We start from the raw sequence: 14,125 nt of genomic DNA on the forward strand, positions 1-14,125 counted from the left end.
CCATGTACTCATTCCCTGAAAAAGGGTTAGGGCTCGCCCTTCCTTGATGGACTGGGTTTGGGTCTGATTGCAGGCCCATGGGTCGTTTTGGGTGTAGATTTTGCCACCCAAAGGACCCTCCTTCGGCTGAAGGACTGATGGGGGAACGAACATGCCGGCATAGCTTCATGTTAAGACATTGGTAATGAGCAATCCAAAACCCAAGTGGGCCATAGAACTAGAAAAGTTAGAGATGGGTTGAAGCTACTAGCATTTTTTCTCTCTGCATGTAGTACACACTTTTTTTTTTTATCACTTTCTCATTTCTCTCACCTGCTCTCTTAAAATACATTTGTACCATTAATCATTTTCATTTTAATCATCACCAACCAACAATAGGATCACATCCAATCAATCATACATGGATCCAAAAGTGCCCTGCGAACTGCCCAGTTTGGACCGAGGCACACTGTGCCATATAAACAGCATCTTTATGTCATCATGATTAAATAACTCACCTTTTAACTTGAGTGCATAGAGGTTAAGCATACAATAATAACCAAATTAAATATAAGATAGAAGCGCCCAACCTACATAAGTTTTAAGTACACAAGCATACCTAAAAGGAAGAAAGAAAACCCACATACACTCTCAACAACATCCCCTACAACCAGATGCAACATGATAGAGAGAGAGATTATCATTAGAAAGCGTCTTCCTCTCTTGGGAGAGGAACATGAGTTTTTATGGTGAAGAAATGCTCATAGATAAGGCCAGCAAGACCTCCACCAACAAGGGGCCCCACCCAATAGACCCAATGATCTGTCCAATCCCAGCTAGCCAATGCAGGCCCAAATGACCTTGCAGGGTTCATGGATGCCCCTGAGAAGGGCCCACCAGCTAAGATATTGGCCCCCACCACAAACCCAACAAGCATGGGACCCAGCCCTACAGGAATCAGCTTTTTGGGGTCAACCATTGTAGCGTAGACAGTGAACAACAGAGAGAATGTGAGAACGATCTCCATGATAATTCCTTGGACAAACCCCACCCCACTAGCGAGTGTGTGAACTGGAGTAGCCTGCACACGTATAAAGTAATGTATTTTCAATTATCATGGTTTTTAGACCGTCCACATGTACAAAAATATATGTCCACTATATAGTATGGTCGGTACTGATTACAGTGTTTAAGGCTGTCATGGAACTTGTTGACTTTCTGGCACATCCATATATGAGGATGAGTTTTGCTAACAAGGATCTTCCCGGCCCTTCTCATCCTTTTGGCCCACCACGTGATGATCCGACCCTTTCATCTATGAGATCTCTAAAAGAACGGTCTAGATCATCACATGGGGGAGTTAATTCACCAGCACAGCAGAATGGCCCACTAGGCAAGATCCTTCCTAGCAAACTTCATAATCTGATGCGCCTATTTCTTAAAAAGGAGGTCCATTAGTCAGTTATTCAGATTTCTAGGAACCCATCAGATTAGAAGATCCTTGCCATCCGATACTTTTACATGACCACCCCTTTTGTGGGCCACTGATCGAATGGTTAGGATCTTCCAACATGGGAAATTTTGGGGGCACCCCTGATCCACGGTATATCCCAGAAAATCAACGATTTGGATCAGCTAGCCACGGGCCCCATCTACAGAGATGAATTAAGGAAGGGTGTTTTCTCATGTGACTCACCAACCCTCCAGTTAAATACTTGAGCAGAAGGCAGGCGAGTGTAGAGCCGATAATCTGAGCGATCCAATAGAGAATGGATCGAAATATGGTTATGTAGCCCCCAACGGCTAAGCCCAGCGTAACCGCCGGATTAAGATGACCACCCGATATGTGCAGAGCCGCTGAGATCATCACAGCCACTACTAATGCGTGGGCCACAGCAACAGCAGTTAACCCCATGATCGACTCAGCTCCTCCAATCATCTTTTCTGTCAAAAGAAAACGATAAATTAAAATAGTGGGCCCAACTGATGAACGGATTGGATCCCGTGCACGCATCACCCGTTGGCGAATAGTAGACGGGATTAAGATGGGAAGCGGATTGGCTGGTGTACGACCCACCACCGACATGGCTGATGTGTTGACGTCACCAAGTTCTGTGGGTCCCAGCATAAGATATGTGTTATATCCAAACCGTCTGTCCGTTTTGCGAGATCTTTCTAAATCTTGAGCAGAAAAGTAAGACAGATCCAAAGATTAAGTGGTCCACACTACAAAATTAGTGAGGGATTGAACGTCCACCATTGAAATCCTTCTTGAGGTCACGGAAGTTTTGGATCAATATGATATTTTTTTCTTCTTCATCCAGGTCTGTGTGACCTTATGAATATATTGGCTATAAAATAAACGTTATGGTGGGCCCTACGAGTGTTTTAACGGTGAGAATCATTGTCCCACTGTTATTTGTGGTATAGTGAACTTTAGCTTTTGATGCGACTTATTTTTGGGTTCGTGCTCTAAAATGAAATGATCTCGCAAAATGGATGAACGGTGTAGATATAATAAATACATCATCGTGGAGCCCATGTAGCTTTGATCTCCTTTGAACCGTTCCTACAGCAGCGGTCGGCTTCGCACGAGACGTAAACACTAGGCAGTGTGTGGTACACCAGCCAATCCGCTTCTTCTTCTTTCTTTTTTTACAACCCACTGTCAGTGGATTAGCTATTACCCCCGCTGTTTGGTGTAACTCTCCCCTCCGCTTCGAGTGGATTAGCTGTTACCCGCAAAACATCTTAGTGGGTGTTACCCTAACCGTGTGGGGTCCACCTTTATATAGTTTTTGTGTATCCACGCCGTCCATCTGATTTTTCATCTCATTTTAAGGACAATATTCCAATCCTTAATAAGATCCATATCTCAGGTGGACCATACAACTAGTAACAGTGATGAATGACCATTAAAAATTTTTTGTGGGCCATAAAAGCAATGGATCAAGATGATATTTGTATTGTCCTTTCCTTTCCTCCAGATCTTCTTGACATTATAAAGAGTTTAGATTGCAAATAAAAATTATGTACCCTTTGGAATTTTAATGTTGAGGCGCTCAACCACCACTGTTTCTTGTGGCTTGGTACACTTGAGATTTGGATCTGTATAATTACTAGTACCCGGTCCTAAAGTGGTATGGAGAAAGGAATGGATGACGTGGATATACAAATCCACTCCGTCCATCATTCAACAAACCCTATTTAAACCGTAAATACAAAATAAATCAGAATAAAAATACTCGAGTGGGCCACACCAATGGGAAAATAGGAAATTGCTGCCACAACCTCTAAGTTCACGAGGTGTGTTCCGTCTGTCTCTTGGATCAGGCTGATTTTTGTCTCTTCACTCGATATTGGAGAGTTACACCTGATTAACGGGTTGGATGAAAGATATGTATCATGGAGACCCCGCACGCAAACACACGGTTGGCATCGCATCTCCAATGTTACTTGCGGTGTGGCCCACCTGAGCTGTGGATCTGGATGAATATTTTTTCACAAGTCTAGAATCGAGTATAGAACTCTCGAAGACAGATTGGATTTCACGTCCGGCGCTCGGACTCGACCAAATCCCACAGGATCCAAGCCGTCATTTTCACTCCTTGGGGATTTTTTATTATTGAATCCTTGGATCATGTGGGATTCAATCAGGTCCAAGAACCTACTCGGCGCACGTTAAGATGATCCAGACATAACTAGCGCACGGTGCGAACGTTAAGACATACCAGCTGCCATGGCCGCTCCCACTCCCGCGAAAACGAAGAGGAAGGTGCAGATGAGTTCCGCAACCACGGCGCGGACGCAGTCCAGCTGGGCCGCCTCCTGCCTGCTTCCCAACGCGATCTTCGGCATCTCTCTCTCTGACAAGGAAAAGATCGGAGAAAGACTGGATTACTCGGCGATTTTTTTTTTAACTAGAGTTTCTTCTCCTCGGCACTCCGTTCTCTGCCTTCGCACTAGCATTCCTTTGGTACAATAAATAGGCGCGGGTTGGAGATTCTCCACAGCTAGACAGCTTACTGAATTTGGACTAATTCATCGTACGCTTTTCATCATAACCGTCGATTTCGTATAGTATTAATGAATCTTCCAGAGTGAAGGATTTTAGGGGTGTAGATTCGGTGGATCCCTGCTGTGGAACCCCACCTTGATGTATTTGCCTTACATCCACGCCGTCCATCCGTTTTTCCATAGAATTGTATGTCATGGTATTAAAAAAGAAGTAGATCTCCATCTCAGATAGACCATACCACAGGAAATTGTGGTTATTGACAATTAAAAACTTCTTGTGGGCCACAAAGGTTTTGGATCAAGTTGATATTGGTTTGGTCCCTTCATTCCAGTTTTTCTGACCATGTTAACAGGTTGGATGGCAAGTACATACTCGGTTTCTCCCCAAGAAGGTTTTAATGGTGGGTATTCAATCAACACTGGTTCCTATGATGTGGTCCACCTAAGATTTGGGTCTGCTTAATTTTTGGCACCATGATCTAAAATATCTTTCAAAAATGGATGGACGGCGTGGATGTAAGTAAAATACATCATGGTGGCCCCTCAGCACGATAAAGCCTACTTATTAACTCAAGTGGACAATCCAATTTCGTGGATGCTACCCCAGCGTGGGGCCCACCTCGATGTATATATTGTATATCTACGTTGTTCATCTGTTTTGCCCCCTCATTTTATGCATGAGTCCAAAAATAAAGTGGATGCAAATTTCAGGTGGACCACATCTGTAAAATGAAGGATTTTAGAGCTATCCTCATCCATAACGAGGGTCCATCGTATCAACGGCTTGAATCATCGAACCATGAAACTAACTTTAGGAACTCAAGCGCGTCAGCAGATAGTCAGCAAACCGTTGAGGGGAAAAAAAAAAAAAAAAAACTTCGACGCTGTTGCAGACTTTGATGGTTCACATGTAGGCACAGACGAGTTGTTCAAGTGTCATATTTTTTACTAACGACGGTCCAAAAGTGGGCCCCACTTTAGATGGGTCATAAATTAATAATTACACTGCCCCCCTGACTGGCCTTACATATTTTGTAGAAAATGTCCAACAATGAGAGGCTAAGATCTATTCATTTATCTAATTTTAAAATTGGATCAAAGTTTAGACGGATTCATTTACTAATTCAAATTATCTGCTTGCTATAGCCGTTAATTCTTGTTTGTTGTTAGGGGTGGACAAGAACCGAGCTAGCTCAATTAGCTCGCTTGACTCTAGTGGAAAAAGCTCGGTTCAACTTGGTTCGTAGTTGAGTTTGATCCAAGTCGAGCTGATTTTTTGAGCTCAAAAATGAGTTTGAGCAGCTCCAGCTCAACTCGATTCGGATCGAATCCAGCTTGAATTGCATTCGGAATAAACCAGTTCGGTGACTCAGTTACTTTGATATTGATTTTTTTTTTTTAACACACACCCCATGCACTCATGCTGGTAGAATTTCACCACCTATGGGTACTCAAACCCTTGACCGGGTGTTGAAACTGCTCAAAATATCCTCTTGGCTTGTGAGACATGCTAAGGATATACAGGGAACTTATAAGGGCGTATTTGAACGGGCATGCTGGATGAGATTGGGTAGTATTAGGGTGGATTGCACGCCTTTTAAGATGGTGTCAGTGGATTACATGCAATTCCACTGGATTGCTGTATCCAACGGCCTAGGTATGGCATGTTTGGACGGGCGGATGGCAATCCAGAATGCATATAGTGATGGTGTTTGGACGGGCTGCTAGTCGGTGCTCTGTGGGACCCACCACAACCTATGTATCTCATCCATGCCATCCATCTAATTCAATAGATCATTTTATGCTATGACAACAAAAATAAGTTATATCCCAATCTTAAATGGACCACATTACAGGAAACATTATTGAATGAGCGTAGACTTTGAAAAAACAATTTGGGGCATAAAAGTTTTGGATCAAGTTCATTTTTGTTTTTTCCCTTCATCTGGGTCTGTACGACCTAATCAACCTATTGGATGTCAAAACAACAGTACAGTGGGCCTTACGAGGATTTGAATGATGGATGTCCAATCAATATTGTTTTCATGTGGTGTGGTTCAACTGAAATGCATATACCTCTCATTTTTTGGATCAAGCCATAAAATGATCCGTAAAAATGGATGAACGGAAAGGATGAAACACATACATCATGGTTTTAAAAAAAAAACCCCTATTCAGCATTGAATCCTATAGGATTGCACCGTACGCCCAAAAACCCCCCACAATCCCGCGTCCAAATCCCTCACAATCCAGCGGATTTTCATCCAGCTGCAAATCCAACGCTTGTCCAAACAAACAACTGCTCGGACGCTGTGGGATTCGAGTACCCAATCCAACTTAATACGGGCTACTCCAACGAACGGTGCCCGTCCAAACACGCCCTAATGTAGTTAAAGTCCATGAGATTCATTGATTCACCTGAAAATTTATTAGTCTTCTTGATTTTTATGTTAGTTAGAAAGTGTTTGATACCTGTAAAACCATTGCTGCTATTTTCCATACGATGGGATTTTGAATGTGCATCTAAGTATTCGTGGAAATGCTACACAAGTGAACTCAGCTCGATCTCGTCTCAAACTTAGCTCGAACTGACCCAAGCTGCTGACCGAATTGAGCTGAGTTGGCTAGTCAAGCTCGAGGACTGAGTCGAGCCAAGCCTATTTGTTGTAATATTAAGTCACATCATCACTAATTTCTTTTAATGAAGCAGCACCAGCAATATTAATGATAACGTGGATTAATAAAAATTTATGAAAATAGAAATATTTTTTGTTTGCAGCGAGTAGAGGATTGGATCCTTACTCTTGATCTGGTGGTAGACTCTCTGGAGTTTCAACACCAGGTCAAGGGTTCGAGTATCCATAGGTGGTGAAATCCCACTACTGTGTGAGTGTGTGGGAGTGTGTGAGCGTGTGTTTAAAAAAAACAGAGGATTCGAATTTTTGAGTGCCAACACACCAACCATCACACTCTTACGGAGTATCAAAATACTCCATAACTGGTAGACTCTCCGACAACGGGGTAGGGAAATATACCATACAATCTTTTCCATCCTCTGCTATTATATTATTTCAGTGGAAAATCCAAGCCGTGAAAATGGTGGGACATACCATAAAGTTCACCTGGAGAGAAAATTGGAATAGTTCACTCATCATGTGCATGACATACATGTGCTGAGTTGGACTGTCGGCTGTCCACTGATTTCTATGGTGTAGCCCATATGATGAAGGGACCGTTCTGATTTTCAACCTGCTTTATCTTTACGATGGGTCCACCATTTTCATGATCTTGAATTATCAATAAATGGTACTTTTTTTTTATACACACACCCACACCAGATGGCACGTTGACGAGAAAGAAAGCATTTTATTTTAAAGTTACGGTACAAGATTGCATGTGAACACGCTTAGTACATGGAATAGTCGACAACACCGTTGAGATGCGTACCCAATTCTCTGGGTCACCATGTTATATATATATATATATATATATATATATATATATATATAATCAGATCCGTCCATCAGATCAGAACCATCATTTCAATTATATGCATAAAATAAAATGCAGATTCAAAATTAATATGGGTCACACCAACGGTAACAATGTAAAATTACTCCCAAAACGGTTAGGTTCGTACGGTGTGGTTTGCATAAGATATTTATCAGATGATTTTTCTTATATTCTTGCCATAGTAGTGAGTTAAACCTTATTAACCGGTTTGATGAAATAGAAACGGCATAGTTTCCCAGGACACAGTCCTATGGTCCGCATCTTATCCACATTGTTTCATGTTGTGTGGCCTATCGAAGGATCGATCTAGCTTATTTTGTCAGACACGCATAACACAAATGATGGATTCAGATGGACGGATTGGATTTTACATATACAAAAACATGTTGGGGCCCACAGGCTTGGGTGTTTTACCTTTTACGCACCGCATAAAACAGGTGTTCCGGAGCATTCCCGTCCCTCGGTACACGAGAAAATTACCACTGTAGACCCCAGCTTTTATCCAACGTCTTTGATGGAAATCCAAAACTTGTCTTCCGAACTTGGACCTTGCACGTACGGACAGAGCATTTGAGGGTGAAAATACTCCGGCTTATGCTACCTATAGCTACGGTTATAATCCGTAGCCATAGCTCTACAGAAACGAGATATCACTCTGAAAAGCAGGGTATCTTCGTCCTCAAATGCTCTGTCCGTACGTACAAGGTCTAAATTGGGAAGGTAAGTTTTGAATTCTTTATAAAAGACGCTGGATAAAAGATGGGGCCTACAGTGATCATTTTCTCATCGGTACACTCTCGTGGTAATTCTGCTATGATATGAAGGGTAGTTTCGAGACATGCTCTGTCAAAACTAGTAAAATGTCTTTTTCTAATAAGTGCAGTAGCATGGAGGATTGTGTGTCGCGTAGTACATTTTCAACTGACTTTTATTCTTTAATGCCGGGAATGCCCATCTCTCTCCTCCCTGACCCCACATCCCTGCTGTCTTAGCTGTTTTTAGAAGACAGATTTTGACATCAGAAAAAACAAAAATATTTATACTCTGGTAGAGTAAGGGATGATACGCGGTCTCTAAGAAATTACTGCTAAACTGCATCAGTTCCATACAAGAACGTCAAATTAATCTGTCCACATTACAGCTTTCATCATAGATGTATTGTTAACTGAAATTTAAGCTTATTTTGATTATCTGACTATCAGATTGACATAAGAAAATGAAAAATATCCAATGGTCCTATTTCAACGAGCAAGGGTCTGCCAATCAGAGTTTAAGATTATTTCAACCAATCTAATTTTCAGACTGTGACTTGGCCACAAGGTTTAAGTTGAGTTAATGCATTACAGGTGTATAATCTCAGAGTGCCTGCGTATCAGGTTAAGACGCTGCCCGCGTATCATATAACTCCTTAGGGACACTGAGATTGTGAGAGAGACTGCACGTGCCACGATCCCAAAAAGATATGAAAGTAAATGCTACTAATGACAGTGAAGCCATGAAGCTCTCATTTCATATTAGTTTCATCATGTTCCTCTATAAAAATATGGGAATCTGCCTCTAGAGGTGGCGCATTTCCATGATCATCCATTGGCTATTGATTAAAAAACAACTTTGATTAGACTATTCCCATGTGAGCAATTGATGACTTATCTTTTATGGTCCATTTCTTCGCAATAGCATGGAGCGTCAGGATGGATCCGTATATGTTATTTTTGGGTTATGGCCCATTCACCATTTGGGCGTACGAATTACGGACAGGTCAGAAGAATATGCAACAGTGGTCCACATTCTACTTTAAAAATGCCTCAAGACTGATCATTGGGATCTTCTGATGTGGGGCTTTTGGGAATGAGGGAGCTGCGGTGGGCGCATCAGATCAATGGTTTGGATTACCAGAAAGGAAGGTCGCACACCACATAACTAGAGATGATCTGACTCAGAGTCTGCACTCAGTGTTAACACCGTGTACATGTATGATATTCAAGTTGCTCATCAGGTGCACCATAGTAGTCTTCTCCTTGCCATGTGTTAATGCATAAATCTGGTTAGCCCTGCGAACTTGTACAAGGGATAGATAAGGAAGACTTTGCCTCATGTAGGGGACCTTCCAATGCTCAAGTCAGGAAAAGAATCTGAGTCTACTTGAATATTGAGGGGTGAGGGCTAGAGATTGTGCGTACCTTTTACATTTGAGGGTTTTCTTATTTATAGGTGGGGAGAGGTGGTGTCGTAGAGAGCGCCTCTCCCTATTTTGGCAAGAACTGGTTATAGTAGGATTCGGACTCCTTGCGCGACGGATCTTTCTATATTCTTGGCTAGAATCTTAGGGTGATCCGTATAAGAGTCAGTTTTCGTGATATTTAGTTAAGAACGCAAACAGACCTGATAGAGGTCAGGTCGGATCCCACATGGGGCGGGTTTAGCTATCCTGAAGTAGTCCGACTTAGTTCACAACCAAGGTCGGGTTGCATTTGTCTTAGGACGGGTTTTGCCAACCCGAGGTAAGTCAGCTTGCTTCTTTCAGATCACAGTTGATTAATAACTATCTCAATCTTGTGCTTAGAGGTTGAGTTTGGCCTTGTGCCTAGGGGTCGAGCTTGGCCTTGTGCCTAGGGGTCAAGCTTGGCCTTTCTCCATACTTGGTCGAGGAAACAGAGGTCGAACCTACTGGATCACACCTGTCACTATTTGAATTGTTGACCTGTCCTGTTAATAGTAGGTTGGTCTATTTTTCCCATAACAGGGTCATCCAATGGACTAAATATACATAAAAATATTTGAAGTTAGAGAATGTAACCAATGGTTTAAACTTAATGTACATATATGACCTACCTGTCTAGTGGACCAGCCGTTTTGTGGGTGGACCAGTCTGATTTTGGGGCAGGGTAAATTTACCATGGATCCACCTATGTACAGCCAGTACATCTAGTCCTGTCTGCAAGAGTAGATTAGCTGTTACCCGGGTAACAACTTAATGGGTGTTACCCAAGTAACAATGGGGCCCACCTTGATGAATTTGTTTCATATCCATGCTGTTATCTGTTTTTTCAGCTCATTTAAGGATGTTATCTCAAAAATTAAGCAAATTCAAATCTCTGGTGGACCAAACCATTGGTAACAGTGTTGAATGACCATTAAAAGCTTTTTCTAGGACATAAAAGCTTTGGATCAAGCTAATCTTTGTATATTCCCTTCACTCAATTCTAGTTGATCTTATCAATGGGTTTAAATGGCAAGTAAATATTATGGATCTTCTTACAATGGGTGTTGGGAAGTTTTCAATGGCGAGCATTCATTCGTCACTATTTCTAATGGTATGATCCACCTGAGATTTGGATATGCTTAATTTTTTGAATTGTCTCCTAAAATGAGTTGAAAATGGATGGATACAGTGCATATACAACATATGATCAAGGTGGGCCTTATTATAAGGATAACACCCACTAAGTTGTTACCTAAGTAACACCTAATCCATGTCCCCTATTTGTAGGTTGGTTTGGGCTAATGGGATGAGTGTTTATCCTTATCTTTTGTGATGTAGGACATGACTCAAGCATTGTAATGTCCTGGATTTTCGCCATTTTGAATTTCCAAAATCTTTAAAAACTTTCGATATGACTAACCTATTTTATTGCTTATCGGCCCTTGACACTTGAAATGAGCCTATACACGGTTGTTACCGATAAAGAACCGTACAAATCCGATTGATCAACCATAGGAAGCCAACGAATTCGCCTGATCACTTAAACATCGAGCTTAGCCTTGGGATTCGTTCACATTGGGCCCAAATCTAACTGACTATATTACTGACTAATCGAAACAACCATACCTAAATAAACATCTACCTAAAGCCAAGATAACTAGGGGTTGGACCTAAATTAACAAACTAAAGTGACCCAATTATTATTTCAGGTTAAGAACCAACGACTTAGACTGACTTTGACGGAATCATCATTTTCGCTAATTGCAAATAGGCTATACTACAAACTTAACTAATCCAAACCATAATCATTCCACACAAGAAATCTAAATACCAAATTCATTTTAGAAATGTCATGATTATTCAAACAAGCTTTATACCGCTCGTTAGTGGGCCATTAGTTTCGAAACTATAGAATAATGTCCGTCTCGCTGAGCTTGACGTCCATCACGGGTAGAGAATCAAGATAGTACCCAGAATTGCACAACTTGGGCCAGAGGCCGAGTGCTTGAAATACGCAAATACCCTAGGCTGAAGCCTGAAACTTAAGGCCTGTTTATTTTTTCAAAGCGATGGTAAATACACTGTAAATAGGTAATTATTACGATTTCACTATGTTTGAAAATTCATAGGAATTTGTGCCTTTGAAACTTGTTCAAAAGAGATAATTTTAATTTTTGAACTGTAATATAATCTATATGATATATCCGTTCCATCCATCTATTTTACTACAATATTTTGAAGCAAGAGACAAAAAATGAAGCAGATCCAACACTCAAGTGGCCCACACCAAAAGAAACAGTGGCCCCACAAAGTTTTTAACAGTAAGTATTCGATTCTCTTTTTCGTATGGCGTGGTCCACTGGAGTTTTGGATATGCCTCATTTTTTTGCTCATGCTATAAATTCAACTGGCATAATAGATGAACGGTGTGGATAAGTGAAATGCATCATAGTGGGACCCACAGATATTTTGTAATATTCTTGGTTTTCATGTCAAAAAAGTAGCAATGAAATCAGGTATAGATGAAAATGTTGTAAATACATAGGGAAATAATTATTACTTTTGTACACAGTAGTTACCAGTGCACTGGAAAGTCAACCAAGCCCTTAAGTGAAATAGACTTTCTGCTCTTTCATAAAGTTGTAAGTTTCCGACCGTTAGATCGTAACCAAACTCGAGGTATAAGTTAAGGATATTTTTCTACTCATATTTATATAGCCGCGGCCCCGATCGATCATCGACGACCGTCCATCGTAAGTGGGGCCCCCATGATTGATCGAAGTATCCGATTGCCGCCCGATTCTGATAAGCCATAGATCCTATAGTGGGGCACCTTTTTCCTGATGTGGATGAGCCAATGGGCTCCCGAAAAGACCCTATAAGTAAGAAGTAACCTCCCTTAGGGTTAATATAATGGATAAAAGTCCATTAGGGCCATTTGTACCACTTTTGATACTATATAAGGGCCTTGTTTGGGCACCCCCTCCTCCCATACGAATTTCAACAAGAGAATAAGGGAGAAAGAGGAGAAAGAAAGAGAGAGAGAGAGAGAGAGAGAGAGAGAGAGAGGGGAGGGAGGGAGCTTGGAAGTGTGAGGGTTTGTACACATTCACTCTCTCATCCCTCTCTATAGCCATATTGCCACTCTCAGATCCTTTATGGAGTTCTCTCGGTAGCGATTGGAGGTAAGAAATAAAATCTACTCTCTAATATAGTCTTTTGGGTTAGGTTTTCTAGTCCTTACAATGGTTTGTGTGAATGTTTAGGCTTTGGTGGATTTTCTCTATATCCTTTATCCTATGAGCGCTTTGAGTCAGACGAATCATTGCAAAGGTGCGGGCCATTATCTCTAGGTTATCGTTTATCGACCCTCGAGGGTCTCAGTTAATGATTAAATGCTTGTAGATGAATTTATGCATGCTAATATGTTAACATTTAAATTTTTCTATAATATATATTATTGGTTGGATATAGATGCTTACATGTTTGATAAAAGGTGTAGGTGATTGAATGTGTTATTTTATGGATGCTCATATACTTGATTGAGTGCCCAACTGAATATGTTATTTTGTTGATGCCCACATGTTTAATAAAATGCTTAAGTAGATGTGTAGTTTCCATGTTCGATAAAATGCCTAAGTAGGTATGTTGCTTCTATTGATGCTTACATATTTGATGAAATGCTTGAGTGGTTGTGTAGTAGAACTCATGTTATAATTGTGTGATGTAATGTTTAGTACATAACGATACTTAAGATTTCTGTAATGTTGGTTCAGTTGGCTAACCGTCCGAACTAAAGGAGTGACCCAAGTTAAAGCGGCCACCCTAGGCTTGTTCGATCGACCCAGGTTAAACACATAACCGACAGTAGCCGGACTACACGAGATGCTTGCACCCAATGCCGGTTGCACCGGGGTTCTCCCAGATCAATTAAATTGGTCCACTAGCCAACTGATAATATATGTTCATAATGTATGACACGACCAAATTGAATCTAGGATACCCTGTTCCCAGTGGATGAGTTCATTCATAACCGTTAGTGCGATACGACCCCACTAAGACTCATGATCCATGCATGGTAGTATAAGATACTGTATCCGGGTTGTTGGCCTGCTGGGTGACGAGCTTCCTCGCAGTGACCAATGAGCATTAATAGAGGTGATAAATCATTATTCGAACGACCCCCATCAAATTACTCGGCCGATGGTTGTGCGTCAAAGTACCATTCGAACGACTCGGGTGTAAATGGAATTAGGTAACGAGCCCTTTCCTTATGGCAATTTGGTTTTATGTGATAAGCCTGCATCTCTGTAACGCCCTGACCACTATTCATCCAGGCTGTGGTCCGAGTGTGGGTTGGGGTAAGCCGTTTGATTCGGACCCCCTTCAAAAATAGCACTCCAGTCGGTCAGG

The 14,125-nt window shown here is 41.5% G+C and overlaps 1 protein-coding gene across 1 annotated transcript; it reads right to left on the reverse strand.

Moving 5' to 3' along the window:
• Positions 1 to 451: 451 nt before the first annotated feature.
• Positions 452 to 3,936, reverse strand: LOC131223012 (aquaporin TIP4-1). The gene is made up of 3 exons (XM_058218289.1): positions 3,711 to 3,936; positions 1,676 to 1,923; positions 452 to 1,060 (listed from the first exon to the last, which is right to left on the reverse strand). Exons 1-3 carry the CDS (start codon positions 3,835 to 3,837, stop codon positions 683 to 685), a joined length of 753 nt encoding a protein of 250 aa, XP_058074272.1. The 5' UTR covers positions 3,838 to 3,936; the 3' UTR covers positions 452 to 682.
• Between the last annotated feature and the right edge of the window lie 10,189 nt (positions 3,937 to 14,125).

The sequence above is a fragment of the Magnolia sinica genome, chromosome 13 (assembly GCF_029962835.1).
Source record: "Magnolia sinica isolate HGM2019 chromosome 13, MsV1, whole genome shotgun sequence".
Taxonomy (NCBI): Eukaryota; Viridiplantae; Streptophyta; class Magnoliopsida; order Magnoliales; family Magnoliaceae; genus Magnolia; species Magnolia sinica.

Coding starts and splice junctions, on each gene's coding strand:
- LOC131223012 (XM_058218289.1), bottom strand. CDS start 3,837: ATGCCGAAGATCGCGTTGGGAAGCAGGCAGGAGGCGGCCCAGCTGGAC. Junction 1,924..3,710: donor GGGAGCGGCCATGGCAGCTG/GTATGTCTTAAC, acceptor TTCTTTTGACAG/AAAAGATGATTGGAGGAGCT. Junction 1,061..1,675: donor AGTATTTAACTGGAGGGTTG/GTGAGTCACATG, acceptor ATACGTGTGCAG/GCTACTCCAGTTCACACACT.